Here is a 17,821-nt window from a genome sequence, read left to right as displayed (position 1 = left end):
CACATGTTTCCTTCATATTTGCAAACTGCAAACAATAAAATTAATTTTAGGCCCAAAAAGGCTAATTATTGTATCCCAGCTGACTTGCCTGATTTCAAATTAATGGTTTGACCCCAGTTGATTACCTTAATGGTGTAAACTGAGTAGCATATGGATGCCCTTTGGGGATTCATGTTTAAACCTTTAATTTTGATAAATGATGCCCCAGGTTATGTTTCGTATTAGCATTTAATTTTCTAGGGTGGATTATATATGGATGGTAAAGATCAAATACATTCCTGCAACAGTTTGGGGGGGGGGGTGTAGTGTACATATAGGTCCTGCATAAAACATGAACATACCCTGCCAATGGATGAATGTCTCTCTTAACAAATAAGACATCTTAGTGGTTAGTTGCTGTGGATATCTGCTAATTCCACCATGGAATGCCAAGTAGCAATATTGCCATCATTTCTGCCTGCTGCCTTTAGACACTTGAGTGCTTCCCCAATACCCTGCAGCTCACCCCCCCGACATAAGACATGACAGGGTGTTTCTCTTTACAACAGATAGCACTGAACATGACCTCATTCATATACCATGCAAATCACATCTACTGCCCTTATCAATAAACGTCTCTCTTTCTTTGATCATTCTTGGAAAAATTATTGTTTGAGCTGTGGATACTGTCTTGGCGCTTTGTCTTGTGTTCACCATATGTTTGTATCTGTCTACTTTATGTTCCTTTTGCTGCTGTACGTGCATGAATTTCCTCCTGGGCTCGATCGATCGGTCTGTCTGTCTGTCTGTCATTATAACCAAAAAACCATTACACAAGCAATGAGAGAAGATAAAGAAAAGATAAAGACACCTGAATCCTCAATGAACCAATTTTTACTTTCTAACACCTGTTATTAAAAGAACAGATTTGAACATTACCACGCCTAATAATAGTTTAGTCATTAGCATATGCTGTTACCCTCTGGTCATCCACAAAATATGCCATGCTCTCTCTTTCCCTTTTCATATGATGATTTCTCTAGAGAGTGGAGTACAAAGGGGATCCATAAATAAGTCAGGCAATATGTACTGCAATGCAGTAGCATAATCTTTCAATGCTTTTTCATTTGACTGCATTGTACTGGCAGAGGGCAACTGCTAATATCTCATGGATTATCTTTGCTTTCTCAAAAGCTACTGTAATGTGATTGCAGGTGTTTTTTTAAAGGTTTATGAAATTGATTCTCAAATTCTGATATTTTTGGAAAAGAAAGACAGCAGTGTTTCCATTATGCTTTCCTAGCTTTTCCATGCCTCACACCATTAACACCAGTAACACCAGGAAGCATGTAAATGGAATATGTTAGTAATTCTGTATGGGGGGGGGGAAGTGTCCTTGACGTTAGTGAAATACGGTAAAAGTTTATGTTCATAAGCAAAGTGATACCCCTGCTTCTGCTGATCTGAATTTTTTACTGTTACACAGATTGTTTCTACTGGTAAATCACACAGAGCGGCAATGCTATTTTCACACCATCCCTTTGAAATATAAATTTTGTGGCAGGAATCTTTGTACTGGCTAACAGAAGGCTGTGGGGTGTGATTGCTGTGAGCAGTACCGGTCTTCACCAGTGTGGCACCTTAGGCAAGCATCACCGCCGCGCCCCCCTGTCTGAGGCAATGTGAAATTGCTTGGCAAGTCGACCACCCGTCGGAAGTTGACGCCCCGAGCGGCCGCCTACGTCGCAGATAGGATTGACCGACACTGGCTACAAGCGATATTAAGCAGCATTCCGTTACACTTCTTAACCATTTTCAGAGGTTGTGCGCATATTTAGATTGTATGTATAAAGTGTGAAGTGATTAGTTTAGCAAAATGCTGCTTAAATTTAAGCTTAATGGGAATATGGAGATCTCACAGTGTGCTGTCGATGAAGGAAAGTGTTCTTTTAATCAAAGACCAGTGTGGGAGCTCAGACAGGAGGGACATATGGTTTGCATTATTGTTTACTTGTCTAACATCCCCAGACATGGCTGTGTACAGAGAAATTTAATGCAGGGGATTTAGAAAGCTGCATTCTTTCCTAAAACCCTCTGGGTTGCATATTTTATTCATGAGCTCTGTAAAAATAAAGGTTTGCCTAGTGGCCCAAGGCCGGCAACATATTCTGAAGGATCAGCCAGACGCTGCTTTTAAATGGCGATTGGAATCTGTACCACATCTTCTTTCTAGGATAGTTAGCTTCTATCTTTGGAACAGAATTATAATGACTGATAAAGACTATAATTACCTCTTTGCTTACAATTTACAAAACAAATTTGAAAAATTTATCAAAACATAAAGCACATTCCTGGGGTGGCATGGTGGTGCAGTGGTTGGCACTGGTGCCTCACATTGCTGGGACTTGGGTTCGAGTCTCCACCAGGGTTCTGCGTGTGGAGTTTTCATGTTCTCCTCATGTCATGGTGGGGTTTCCTCCAGATACACAGTCCAAAGATATGCTGAGGTGAATTAGTGTTACCAAATTGCCCATAGAGGTGCATGTGTGATGGGTTGGCGTCCCATCCTGGGTTGTTCCCTGCATTGTTCCTGTAGCTTCTGACAAAGGATCTGGACACCCTGTCACCCTATATAGGACAAGTGGTTACAGAAAATGGATGATTGATAAATATATTCCTAGGTTTGGTAAAACCATTGTGGAAAAGTAGTCGATCTTGCTCGACTTCACAGCTGATGAGCTCTGGGAAATACCCAGCCCAGACAGACTTGCCTTTGGTTCTTCCACGCTGCCCAGAAAGTGCTTCTCCACGTAGGCCATTGGCTCCAGTTTGCATTCCTGGCTCTATCCAGTCATGGAGTAGCAGGTGATATGGAGTCTACCCTGTTCTTGCCAGCATGTTGTTGGAACAGAACTCTACTCCATGTTTGATCTCAATCCAGGATAAACCTCAGGCCAATCCATGCTAAAGTCAATCTTTATTGAGGCAGATGGTGCATCTTCCTTCTCTTTGGGCAAATTGCTCCTCATGCGTTCTGGAGGCATAATCTTCATTAACTTTCTGCACCCACCTGCTGGTTAGATCCTACCAGCTGTGATGGATCTAGCTGTGGTGGATGATGATAGCATTGGCTGGATTAAACCACTATATTGTTTTATAATAAAAGTTAAAAACTTGTGAAGAAAAGAACAAAAACATTTGAACTATATTAGGAAGAAAGGAACAATAAGAGCAACCCTGGCTTCTAATGCAAATTGTCTCCTTTTTGTGAAATGAAGTGACCAAGTTTATAAACTATATATATACACAATTAAAATGAGCCTCACTTTGAACTGTATCCACTATTACTTGGCAACAACTGAGACTTTTAATGCAAACATTTTTTACTGAGAAATGAAGTAGCCTGGCTTATATACACTGTGCACACTCAGTAATTACAATGAGCCTCACTTTGACCTGTAATCACTGTTACACAGTAACCATGCAGGCTTCTAAAGTTTTTTCTCAGTATTGAAGTAGCCTGGTTTACAATAATATATATGCAACTCAGGCTATTCCTGTAGTTCAAATCAATTACGTAAATTCCAGTTAGCATCATAGTTAAAAATTCAGTAACAGCGTGTTACATTTTAAACAGTATTTAAATCTAATATGAATGTTATAAATAAAAACTAAAATTCAGACTTGTTTTTAAGCTTCTCCATTACTCAGTAGTTAAGTGTAAAATACTATTTTTTACACTGGAAAAATTGTTAAAAACAGTATTTAAAAGTTGTGCACTGTTAACAAAACCGCTCTCTATTGGGTTTCAAACTGTAACTTAAGTTAATAATACGGAATACACAAAAATTATTTCATTGTTAAAATGAGTGCACTTTTACATAAAATGGTGTGTTATATAATTTCTTACGACGTATAATGGTTTACTCTCTAATATGTGAAATTCATCCCAGAACCTCAGTTCATAGGTATCATTTTCATGGATCATTTTTCTACAGCGTTTCTTCGCTTGATACTAAACATACAGTCGTGTAGCAGGGCAATGATGGCTTCCGTATTCAAGGGGCATTAAATGGTTACAGGTTAAAGAAGCATGCCATTTTCTCTTCCCTACTTCCTAATGTACATAATTATCACATTGTAATGCATCTTGAATTAGTATGTAGACGTTGCAGTCATATTTACGCCTTTGACAGCCATCTTAAGCTCATTTAGGAATTGTAGGTATATAATACAGTTTATGATCATAATCTTTAGTGGGGATGACATGCTACAATTACCCACCTCTACAGTATGATGGACTGAGGACATAATACTAGGGCTATAAATACGATTATTCTGATAATCGATTAATCATCTGACGTGACGATGGCATTATATGCCATTTACGCAGCAAACTGTAAAAATGAAACCAATTGATGACAGTTTCTTCTCAACTATTTTTATCACTGATTATTAATGATGTTATTGATTAGTTGTTGTGGCCCTATGTAATGCTGATCATTGAAACAAAGTACATTATTATTAATAGTACATTAAAGTTTTTATTAGTTTATTATTTGCTTGAAATTGAACAAGTGACAAATATGATAGAAATGATGAGATTGTCAATCCGATTCCGGGAGGAATGGTCTGCTGATCAGGGTGATCATTTTTGTTCATACTGATTTGTTCCATCTGTTGCTTGTTCTCAATAAATTAATGAATTATTCCACCCTCAGTAACTGAGATACCAGTCTGACACCAGTTCCAAGACCCTTAATCTCCTTCTACATGATTGTTTATATTGTTCCATCCAGAATTTTGCACTTGGTCCATGAATATGTTGCAGCATTTCTGTTTGTTTTGTGTTGCCTAGTACTGCCACAACCCTGAACAGGATGAAATATCGCCAGTAGACCTGCTGCTTGCTGCTGTGCCTGTGACTGACCCTGTGCCGTCCTGCTTGCTATTCTCACCCTGTCACTTCATTAGCAATGCTTTGGATAACAGTTGATGTATAAATGTTTTGTATTAAATATAATTGAATCCCATCATTTTGATATGACACCAAGTGGGCAAATTGGTGGCAGAATTCCGAAAGCTACACGGAGACATTTCACTCCAGAGACTCCAGCATCGGCAGTGCAGTGGCTCGGTCTCTGGATGGCCTACAATGTGTGATTGTGTCAGTGAGTGTGGGATCTGTGATGGATTAACATCCCCTGCCGTGTGCCCTGTGCTTCCTGGGATTGGCTCCAAGCTCACAGTGACCCACTACTGGATAACTATAGAATCTGGTGACCGGATGGAGTATATATACATAAATGAAGTATTTGGACATTCTTTCTGTCTGTCTGTCTGTCTGTCTGTCTGTCTGTCTATCTGTCTATCTATCTATCTATCTATCTATCTATCTATCTATCTATCTATCTATCTATCTATCAATCATTCTTCTTGCAAGTGCTTGCTTTGCTCAGGGTTATGGGGAAGCCAGGGCTCTACCTTGGCCAATACAAGGCCTGGACAGGTAGCCAGTTCAAAGCATGGCGCGAACACACAAATATATACGGTGATCATTTAGAAATGCCAGTTAGTCTCACCGCATGTCTTTGGACAGTGGGAGAAAAGCCGCAGGAACACAGGGAGAACATGCAGATTCCCCGACCCTGGAGGTATGAGGCGGCGGAGCCACCCACTGAGCCACCATGCTGCCCACCATTAACTATTTATGCTTAAACTTAATGTAATAGTCAAGCGATGCTAAAAGTCATTAATTCTGTCCTGCCAATTGCCTTCAATTATCTTCTTTACCAGCAGCTAAAGCATGTTCCTATTCTGACTACTGTCACACATATCATGAGCAGGATAGTAAAATATCTTTTATAAGATCAGTGGCTTTCGATATCAGCCTGGATAGGATTTTTGCGACGTCAATGCTTTATATGACGTTTATCCAGGACTTTCGTTCTTCCTTTCAAAACCTTCTGTTCTACCTGCAGGGTAGATTTGAACCATTTTATGCATACACCGTCCAGTTAAATCAATGTAAGATATAACGGTAATGAAGGTCTTCTTCATTTTAGGTAGCAGCATGGCCTACAGGAAGGTCCGTGCAGGTCATGGGGGCCCTTTGCACTCGAGGGCACTGGAGAACGTGGAGCTGCAGGCCACAGCCCTGGAGCTGGAGTGGGACATGGAAAAAGAGCTGGAGGAGCCAGGCGGGGACAGGTTCCAGTTGGAGGCCTCGGTGTGCCACCCGGTGGGCAACTCCAGTGACGGTGGTGACCCAGACATGGAGCCCATTCAGCCTTCTATTTCCCCACGCGGCCGTTTTGAGCGCTTGGAGGAAGACCCTGACTACATGACACACTTCACCAGACCCTTGCCAAAGAGCCAATGGAGGACCTTCTGTCCGCTGGCCAGATACGCCCTGCTGGGCGCAGGCCTCTTCATCCTTGGGCTGATCCTCGGCCGCTACACACACGCCACCCCGAACCAAACGTCCAGTCCTCCTCCAGACAATGATCTCTACCAAAAAATCCTGCAGGATATTACTGCAGAGAAGATACAGTCACATATAAGGTAGGCTGGCTTAATTCATTTGTACACACACTAAAGAAGTGTTTTCCATTCTGGTCCTCGGCGACCCCCAGACGGTCACAACAAGAAGTAGTGCACAAAGCAGTTATTGTAATCAGAAGTAATCTGTCAATGGTTCTGTATGACATTTGGGGAAATGGGCCTGACCTTAGGATGCACTTTTACTGCTGTTCAAGTAATAACCTTTGTTAAGTGGCAATACAGTAGAAGAGCTGTAAGGCAGGTTAATGATCCAGTCTCAGTCATTACAGTGTATCAGGTAAAGATGTTAAGTGAAATAAAAACCTTAAGCAGGATATTGTGTTTTTGCAAAGGATCACTGCACATGTGTGTATATAGGGCAGTTGTCACAGCAGGGCCTGGTGCAGGCAGGGAAAACGGTGATGATCCACTTGCGGTTCAGAGACAGAAGGGGTTTGTTAATAATACTACACAAACACAACAGGGAAGGCACAAAATAAAAGGACCGCAAGGGATCAAACAAAATGCGAGAGATAAGAATGTAACAAAGAAATCATAAAGCAAAAACACTGGGGAACTGAGCAACACAGGGAACAGGACTGAGCATCAGAACTGCGCGACAAATGCACAGGAACAATAAAGCATCGAAGAACAGACCCAGAACAGGCACTCAAATATACACAGACACTCAGGGCAAACAAGGGATAGGTATAAATCGTAATCAAATCAACCAATCACAAAAGGAGCAGGACAACAAGCAACAAGTGGAACAATTAACAAGCACAAAACTAGGGAATACTACAGTACAAACACTAAAACTAGAAAACACTAACCAACACTCTGGGAATACAGCAGGATAATTAACAGAACCAAATAATACAAACAGGACCAGAAGTGAACAGGAAAACAGCAGGGCAAACCTTTAACTGGGAAAACAGAATAGAAAACAAGGAACGCTGGGGAACAAAATTAATTAATATAAGTAAACAGATGAGGCTGGTCTGAGGCCAGCCTTGAACCTACAACCAAAGGGTTAACAGTCTGCGCGCTGCCTGCTCAACTCACTGAGCTACACAGCGGTCTGGGGAGTAGGGAAGACGTATTAGGGACCTAGGACTAAGACGGAGGAGAGAACGGGCAGAATATCTCCGGGAAATTAGTGAATAACACTTGGGCCCATTTTTAAAAACACAAAATTAACTGCACTGAAAAGTTTAAAAGTTTCTGCGAAGTGTGCGAGATTCCACAGTCCACCAGGCTGCTAAAGCGTGAGTGAGGCTGGTTGCCTAAAGCCAAAATCTTCCTTTGAGTTTCACCTTTGATACCTCAGAGTTAATGAGGCAGAGATGAGGAGAAGGTGGGAGGGTTTCGAACACAGTCAGGCAAATGGAATTATGGGATGTAGATCATGTTTAACTAACCTCCTTTTTCCTTATTACATATGTAATCTTCCATTCATAAAGTTTGCTAGTTTGCTAAAGTAAAATTCAATAGAGGACACTATAGTGTCATCTTCAGGCAATGTCTTATAAAATTATATAATTGAAAATGCATATTTCTTTTTGTTGTTTTATTCAGAAACCTGCTGCAGGGTATCATTGTATTAGCCAGCTCCGAAGACATTTTTAGCTTTGTTATGTTAATGATGATGTCAGAAATGTACCAATTTTAATAGATAAATAGGTTGCGGTATATCTGAAGAGATGCAAGAGATGAAGGGAGAATTCAGCATTGCAGTGTTCTGCATCCTTTCCAATATATCCTTCTTCTTGGTTGAAAATTTTAGATGAAGTGACCATACCTGCCTCATTTGTAAGGGGTTCTGATCCATGAAATTTGTAAAAAAAAAAGTACATTTGTAAATTGCCAATAGACTTACGTTTGTAGCTAGATGTGTGAATGTGAATGGATATCTCAGCCTCCAACGGTATCAGTAAGAAAATCCTGCATGGACTCTGCCAGTTTTGTCATCACACATGGGTTTTCTGTGGATTCAGGTATTATTTGTGGAGTACAGCAATGCTGCATGACATTTCCTGCGCATCGAGGAAGGATTGTGAGTGTTATTGTACTGTATATGGAGCTGAAAACACCCTTGAAAACTGAAGCCTGAATGTAACATATTGGCAGAAACTTCAGTCATAGCCATGTGCTTGGTAATTGAGGAAGGAAAGGGATTCCTGGCATTTACCAGGAATAAATGTTTATCTTTGTATTCACTTTGTGAAATTTATAAAATCTGTGTGCAGAAAGCAAATCCTTATGATTGCATCTGTACAGTAGCATTAAGGAATTCATTAGTGCTCATTATTACATTGTGAATATGAAGACATTCAGCTTGCTCTAATGTAGGGGAATTTTCACCATCTTTTTAAACGTGTGTGGGCAGAGGCTTATACGACCAGTTTGTTGAAAAATTAGTTCAGCATAAAAACACTACGATGCATTTTCTTGCCAGTGGTGAGGTCTTGGCTTACTTTCCTCCTAAATCTCTTGTGGCTTTGGTATACACACTCTGAGGATGCAAGACAGTAGGAATCAAGGTACGGTTACGTTTTATTTGGACTGTGATCTGGCTCCTGAGGTTGATGCAATAAAACAGTAACAGTTGAGACCGAGAGGTACATTTATAGCTTCATTACGGGTCGCATCAAAACCTAACTGGTGCATAGATATTTTATTTTATAAAGAAAAAGATGTTAGTATCCCCTAAATTGAAACAAACAACCAAGCACTTTAATTATCTGAAATCTTTGCTACTTCCATGGGGACAAATAAATGGCTTAAAATCTCTGGTCTGCCAGAGAAATGCACTACTCAGCTTGTCAGATGTGAACAATAGATTTCATCAATAAGTTGAATTGCATGTACGTTAGTAAGTGAAATGAAAATTGCTTGGGAGGAGTGGTCAGAACATGCTATTTCCAGGAGGTAAAAAAAACCAATATATATGGTTAGGTTTCCAAACATGTTTCTAGGATACTGGCAAAGGCAATGAAGGCTGGGGATGAGCTGCGAAAAATTGGGGCACATAAAACCTAGTTTTGATCAAGAATAAAGGTATGATATTGTAAAGAGCGACGGTGTACATCTACTGACACATGGTACTGCTACAGTGGTGCAGTGGTTAGCACTGTTTCTTCGCTCCTCAGGGACCAGGGCTCAAACTTCTGCCATGACCCCTCGTGCGAGGACTTTGCATTTTCTCCCCGTGTCATCGTGGGGTTTCCCCTGTTATCCAAATACACTCGCAGGTAGCTACATCTGCTTGATCCTCAGGTTCTCTCTCTTAATATTGATGAAAGCTCGTGGGGGTTTTACTTACACAGAAATGTTCTGAGGGCAGAAAGAAAAAGGATTGGTTCAGAGAGATAACCAATCAGATTGCAGAGGAGGCAGGACCAAGGCATCTGATTGGTTGGTCCCACCTTCTCTGGTTGTTTGGACCCATGTCTTCTGCAATCTGATCAGTCATCTCTCTGAACCAATCATTTTTCCTTCTGCCCTCAGAGCATTTTTGTGTGTGTAAAACTCCCATGAGCTGGCACTTAAACCCCCTGAAATCTAGCCCCATCTCCTCAGCTTTCCCAGTATATCTGGATGTATTTGTACTGCTCCACAATATTTTTTTCGAAAAGTTCCTCTATTCTACTTCCTGCCATTCTCTGATATACCCCATCACTGTATCTCAGTATTGTACCTGAAGTCCGAGATGCAGTACAGTGTGAACTGAAAGGAAGCCAAGATTGTCCCTTGAGGGATCACCATGCTGCTCACTGTCATGTCTGAAAAACAGGCCTGAAGACTCACAAACTACAGTCTGCCAGTCATGAATGTGTCCAGCTGCATTTCTTCTCCTTCAACAATGCACACTGTTTGGTATGGAATGTACTAGACAAATGTTAGCGTCAGCTGCCTTGTCATTTTCTTCCAGTGAAATATACACTAAAATGTTTTCTTGCTACAGTTCATGTCATTGCTTTCCACTGAAAAGTACACAAAAATGTTTTGTCGTTTCCTTTCATGTTGTTGTCTTACACTGAAATATACATTAAGATTTCGTGTTGTGTAACTTTCCATGTCATTCTCATCCAGTGAAATATACATTACGATGTTTTGTTGTGCTGTTATGTTAGTTTTCATGTCACTCTTCCAGTGTTTACCATGCCCGAAGCAGCAACACTTTCAGTTTCGCTATCAATCTCTTGAATTCATGAATGTTGGGAAGTTAACTAATGATAAGTTAAATTAGACAGTGATTTACTCTGCATGCTAATCCCTCTAACTGATGCCTTTGAAGCCTAATTTCCCCATAACATTTCCTTATTAATAAAATTATTCATTTTCTCTTCTCCTCCAGTTAAAATTCTTACATTCCACGGAATTTGGTCATTATCCCTAGAATTGCTATAGCAGCTAAAGGAAAGCACTCAAAGAAAATAGCACGAAACGTACAAAGATCTACATAAAAATAGAGTAGCATTATTGTGTTACGTTAGTAAGAGTTTGATTATGGTGGCTGCAACACTACATGACTCGGATATAACATTTTTAGACGTGGATTTCTGGATTAACACTATTTTTTTCTAGGCTGGTGCGACTTCGCCTGGGTTCAGTATGTTGAGTTAGCTCTCATAGTGCCTTCAAACTTCACACTATTATGACACAATACGGAAAAAGTATCAACAGCTCAAACATATTCTCCAGCAATATCTATCCTTTCCCTTCCCCATGTATATGGATGTAGCCAAAGCAATACAAAGACATACAAAAATGATTCAGTCTTGTATTATTTTAGGAAACACAACTTCCATGATATCTAAATGGCTTAAGCATACTGTCCGTTTCCCTAAATGACCCACTGTGTGTATTCTGTTGGTATGAATGCTTTAGCATTACATTACCAGTGGTAGAGCAGCAGAAAACAATTAGAAATCATAGGGAATTATGCCCTGGCTGATGGATGGAGCTGGGTGGAGATTGTCAGGCCATCCGAGGGTTATTAGAGCTGTACTGGTGACAGGATGAGAGACACTGGGATTCTGTTATGGCTAGCATAGGTGGATAGTTCAGTTCCAGAAAGTTATTCCGGACCAAGATTTTGTTTCAACCAACCACTTGAGTATAACGAGTCAGAGTCACGGAGTACTCATCTGATTGGTTGAGACAGCCGTTGCATCATTTCCTCTTTCATTTGATTGTTTAATTGTCTTTTCCCCTGAGTTAAACATCATAATACTGTAAGTTACAAATATTATTGCTTTTGCTTTAGTTTACTTAGTTTGAATAGTTTAATTTAACTTGCCCCCACTATATAAAACTCCAATTTGTATATACTACTTGTAAATATGTACAAATTAGTTTAGCTTTGAATGCTTGATGTGACAATGAAATCAGATTGCTTCCATTCTGACAAGAATTGTAATGATATGGTAGTTCTGAGGGACAGGGGAGACACCTTCAAAATAAAAGCTCAGATCCTCAGCCTACCCGCTCCCCAGCTGTCCTCGCTCTGCCATTTATCAGTCATAAAGTCTACTGAGGGATATTCATAGCAATGCTCACTAGAAATTGATGCGGCATATTTGCACCGTTGTTATCTTCTGTTGAAGCAGCAGCCTCTGTCCTTCAAAGCTAAATTTGGGTATTAAGGTACATAGACCCTTCATTAATACAGTCACTGCACTGTATTTTTGCATCTAGTGTCCATTTCATAGTGTTTGTACCAAAAATAGTAGCTAAAATATAGTATGTTAGCTGCATGCTATGGTATGAGGCCAATATTTAATTATTTTACTGATGATGGATATGTGTATGTAAAGCCAGCGTCTGCCTGTGTTAACAGACTGTAACCAGCATTAATTCATATTCTGTGAAGCTTCTGTACTAGCTATTGATGTATTAATGAGAGGAGAAGACAAATGCTTGCCATGTTTCATAAAAATATTTGCCAGTCTGGAAATGCTTTTTTCTTGCTGCTAGGTAAAATGTATAAATAAAATATATGTATGATATTGTGTATGCAATGATTAGGCTTGGTTGCCTACAAGTTTCTACATAGTGATATCATGGTCATAAGCTTGGAAACTCTGATACCAGTGTGATGATTGTTTTAAACTGGTATCTCATGGCCAGTAGCGTAGGAGTGATTCTTTTCCTGGTTTCCCCACAGAGGTTTTTAAAAGCTGTAGATGTTAGTGCCTTGGATAGTATATAGAAATGTTTTTTAAAAAGAAAAGGAAGAAAAGGGAAAAAAAACAACAGTGCCATGAAAGTTGACTTAACCGCCATGAAAGTAACTTAAAGTAATACCCCTGTAGTGCTACTGCATCATGCTATGTTTATTGTCACCCACATGCAGAACTACTGTGAGTTGTCAATTTGACCTCTAAAATATTTATAAAGTTATATAACTTGGCTCATTGGGTAGCACTCATGCTTTCTGGTACTTCTGAGTTTGTTTGTGAAGTTTGAGCCTCCTGGCTCTGAGTGCGCAGTTCTCATCTTGTTTCAGTTGCATGGATTTCCTCCAGGTGTCTCTGAATTGCACATTGTGTGTTCTGCTTTGCATTGGCATCCTGGGTAGGGCGTAGGGTATCACAGGGAATACGGGGCAGACGTCAGAGGAACACCCTGGGCATGATGTACGGTGAACATCACATACAAAATAGCGACAAAAATGCTTAGTAATATTAAATTGCATTGTAACAAAATGTCAGATACAATAATGACCAATGTCTTCTAAACAATGTACTGTAATATGATCTGGAAAAGAACCAAAATCATTTCTGTGCTGTATTTCATTCTAAAACATCACCCTTTTGTGGATTTGCCACTGTACATGAAAGCATTGTCGTCTGGGTAGATTGTGTAATGCAGAGTGCTGTGTCCTTTGCATTTAGACAAGTGTTCGGTGTTACATTACTGTTGCATTTGCCAACCTGGATCTTCCTGCATTTTTCCCCCAGACCTGACGTGGATTCTGACAGGCACTTTGTGAAAAATATTTTTTTATTGTTGAATTCACTGACACTACTACTACTTCCTTTCTGAAATCCCACTGATTATACTGATTGTACTTGTACAGAAAACATGTATTTATGTGAGCCAGATCCGGGATGTTCTGAAGTGCATGTAGGAGGCTCCTGCTTGTGTCTCACCATGTGTTCTACAATGTCCACCCTGCACTTTGTAGGTCTCCTCTTCCAATACGTGGCTGCTTGTGCCGCATACTGAATGGCAGCAACTCATAATGGGAGTCACATTTGCATACAGTGAGAGTATAGTAATCACTTTACATTATATGGCATGAGTGTAAAACACCATTCCTATTTCTAACACACAGTGGCTGCGGCTTTCTGATTTTATTTATAGTTCCTTCCAGGCTGGTATTTTTTTTCCACTTCCTTGGCAGGCTTTAAGGAAATTAGGATATTATCAATTCAGACAGATGCTTAGCTGCATGATCCTGATCTTTTTCAGATATGTTTTTAGCATTTACTGAGATGTTGGGAGAGCCAACTGACTGAAGTAATTTAGTTCCTGAATGACAAAAACATAGAGTAAGATTAGGTTATAAAGAGAGCAAAATTAACTGCAAGCATTTAGAAATATATATTATTGAAATGAGATATATGATTGAAATTAGTGGTAAGCATGTTAGCGAAGCAGCGATCTCTGAAATGTGAGGAGACATTTCTACTGATACTGACTGACACATAGATCTCCTCTGAAACCCAAGTTGAGATCTCTCCTGTCATTAAAAGTTTCACCTTAAGATTGATAAGGAAAACCAGTATCTCAGCAGCAAACAAGGAGTGAGTTATTGCATGCACAACTATGATGTTGCACTGGGATTTAATGTTGAATGACTGGAGGCCTTTCTATAGCACATTTTTGGACCTGTTTAAACATGGATAGGGTTAAACCAATATCTTGAAAGCTGGACCTGGTCATAGTGCTTATACAGTAGGAAACGTACTAAAGATGCGCCTCTTGTTGGATGAGAATTTGAATGTAAATGCTATGAGTGCATTGTGCAGGATGTCAATGAGGTAATGGGGGTTACCAGGTGATAAGGAAGTGGTTTAATTAGCATTTGTTTGGAAACCGGTCAGTTGCTTTGATATACATCAGTCTGGAAAGTCACCATCCGGCGCTGTCTCATTCCTCTCAGGCCACTCGCATTCCAGGAGATCATCATTTATATGCAAATTCACGACAACACCTATACACAGTACCTTATTGTGGAGAGTCTCATGGGGGACAGGAGCTCCTTATTTTGTATTTGAGTTGCCTTTCAATGTCCTGTGTAGGTCTACATTGTGTCGCATTATTTTACTGTTCAATACTACGTTACGCTGAAACTATACAGTACACGGGTGAGAGGCACAGGGCTGAGGTTCACTGGCAGGAGGGAAGCTGCTCACCAGGCATCCATGTGTTTTAGGAACTTCAGTATAAGCAATAATAAGTGCGTTTTAAGTCAAGTCAAGCAGGTTTATCCGTCATCAAACGCAATATACAGTCAAACGAAACATGGTTCCTCCAGTATCAAGGTGCACAAAAAAACAAAAGGACAGAAACAACACAGGACTACACAAGTGCAATTTGCAGGAAAACACAACATACAGTGCAGTTGACAAAGTAGTAACTGTGCTGGTTTGAACGGATATTTGAATAAATAGTTTTACTGCCGATACAGTAATATGATGAATATTGTATTCTAGCTGCAGGACAGCAATAAATAGTAAATAAATAAATGTGCAAACAACAATATTAACTTAAATTTGCAATTGAGGGGTTTCCAAACTGAGCTTTGTCCTTATGAGGGCTGCATTTCCACAGTAGAGTGATCTTTCTTGCTTGTTGCAATCTGGAGGTAGATAACAGGACGTTTGTTACACTGATGCTTTTAACCGAGACTCATATTGTGGATCACTGTCTGTCAGATCAGGAGAGGCCGCTCACCAGCTATGGATGCTTCTTCTTCTGCAGTGAGTCCAAGGCCCATAAAAAGAAAACTTCACATAAGCTTCTAGAAATAAATATGCCTCTAGGGTCAGCAAGGTTAATGATTGCCACACACACACACACACACACACACTGTATAACTATTATTTAACTCATAATATGTATTAAACACATCAATGCAAATAATCTTTTATTTTCTGCCTCACATTTTATGAATTACGCAGAAAATATGGTTACTGAAAATAATTAGATATATTTCATGCAAGCAGCATTACATTTTTAGGAAAATATTTGAGCTGTAAATTATTAAATGAAGTCAAAAATGGTTTATTTCTTATTAATGTCTTTACTCTTTTTGGAAGTATTTCAACTATACGTGCTATGCAAGATAATGGAAAAAGTCAATATTGCAAAGAAAATAAGCCTTTTGGTCAAACAGGGGGGGCTCAAACTTGGGTTCTTAGATCAAGCTGTTTGCCACTGTACATGACATTGACGAAGTACAACATTCCATCATCCAACCAGGCTCATTTTTAAAAAAATACATGTTATAGATATAGAAATACATTGAATGCTGCATCCTCAAGTGCATTTCATACTATAGTGGTACGAAGGATTTAATTCTGTATCTGAAATGTAGGTAGATCTGCTGACCTTTTACTGCGGCTATATGTTGTTTGGAAGAGGAATTGCTGTCAGTGGTCCAGATGCATTGCCTGTCCAGGTCTGTGTGTTTACTATGGGGTCCCTGGGGTGAATCCCACAATGTTCTTCCTCCATTGCTATCAATCATAGTTTCCCCCCAAAATATACCAAGACGTCACATAGCTACCTGCAAGCATCTAAAAAATGCATTGGAAGAGTGCTTCTTCATACATGAAGTTATAATAATAATAATAATAATAATAATAATAATAATAAATGTTTTTTCACCTTAAACCACAAGTTACATGTCCTTGCTGCTTTGTGTCTTTAGGTGTATTTCGAAAGCATTTTCCCCAGTACTCTTCTATAGTTCATGGAAAGGTTTATGTCCCAATGCTTGTAAGCATCTCATGAAAACTATCCAGTGTCCAAGAATAATGCAGCTGAAGTGCAAGAAGAAAAACTACCACCCTGACCTGTGCTTTCTCTTTATGTGTGTTTTTTTTCCCCTTCTTCTTCTTCTTCTTATAACAGAGTTCTTTTTATTATTCCAGAAATAGGGTTTGTGTAGGACTGGATCCCAACACATTGAACCTTATAAAATTTCAGTTGCTTTCATTCTGGAACAAAATGGCCGTCCCGTGTGTGGTTTTGAGGTACATAAGGTGGCATGTGTATAAGAGATGGGGTTTTCAACCGCTCTTAAACCTGGTATCCCCAAATGACAGCAGACTAGACCCCTAAGGCATTCCAGCACGCATAACTAAAGACTGGATTGGAGTATTGTTACACACACACACATACACACAGGTTTGACACCAAATGTCGTCCACAATGTGATAAAAACCTGTTATTATTTTTCCCATAGAAATGAATGAGCGTTCCCCATAAAGATATGGTTACCCGACATCTGTGTGTGTGTGCACGTGTGCTCATACATGTGCACTTTTCAGTGTGTGCTTCTCTATATGTCACTTTTTTTTCTTTTGCTCTGGTTTATCTCTGGCTGAGGAAGGTGTGCTTTTATCTTTTCAGAAGTCTCATAGTCCTTTGTTGCCTTTGCTCACAACCACGCGTCAGATGAATGGAAACTCTGATAAATAGCCTCTTGGATAGGAGATAAGATTCTTGCTCTCAAATACCAGGCCAAGACAGGGAAAGTGGTGATAATGCTTGGCTGTTTAATGTAAAGTCAGACTCCTTAACATCTAAAATGACACTTTTTGAGAAAGTTTGCAAGACTTTTTGAGCTGTGCACTGAATTTCAGCTTTTCAATAATAAAGTGGAATTTGACACAAAGCAAAGTCTCATTTCCATGTATAGTACTCTTTTTTTATCAAATAAACCGACATATAGGGAAAATAAGTAGAGATGCCTTTGGGTTGCATTTATACTACTAAACATTAAAAATATCATTTTATTCAGATGATCGGGTGTGGTGTTTGTATCTGAATCTGTTCAACCAACAAAATCGCATCAGTATATATCTCTGGAATGGATGTGTTTTAATCCAGAAGTGTGCAATTTTGTGAATATTTCCACATGAAAAAGCCTTGTAAGAATACATGTAACTCTTATATTGATTATAAGTTGAATATGTTGCAACAAGTGCACATATACAGTACAATCCATATGTGGCTACATATGTCATGACCTGCTTGTATGATCTTTCCGTGTGCC

The 17,821-nt window shown here is 39.6% G+C and overlaps 1 protein-coding gene across 2 annotated transcripts in view; it reads left to right on the top strand.

Annotated features, from left to right (window-relative positions):
* LOC111860531 (inactive N-acetylated-alpha-linked acidic dipeptidase-like protein 2) overlaps nucleotides 1–17,821 on the top strand; it is a 208,336-nt gene that overhangs the window by 87,153 nt on the left and 103,362 nt on the right. For both annotated transcript variants that reach the window (XM_023844313.2, XM_023844312.2), the window contains one exon: nucleotides 6,045–6,543. In XM_023844313.2, the coding sequence (XP_023700081.1) occupies nucleotides 6,053–6,543 (491 nt within the window). In that variant the 5' untranslated portion in view covers nucleotides 6,045–6,052. The remainder of the gene's footprint in view (nucleotides 1–6,044; nucleotides 6,544–17,821) is intronic.

Source organism: Paramormyrops kingsleyae, chromosome 15, assembly GCF_048594095.1.
Source record: "Paramormyrops kingsleyae isolate MSU_618 chromosome 15, PKINGS_0.4, whole genome shotgun sequence".
NCBI classification, from domain to species: domain Eukaryota; kingdom Metazoa; phylum Chordata; class Actinopteri; order Osteoglossiformes; family Mormyridae; genus Paramormyrops; species Paramormyrops kingsleyae.
The sequence above is the reverse complement of the archived record's forward strand: the minus strand, read 5'-3'. Positions and strand labels throughout refer to the sequence as shown.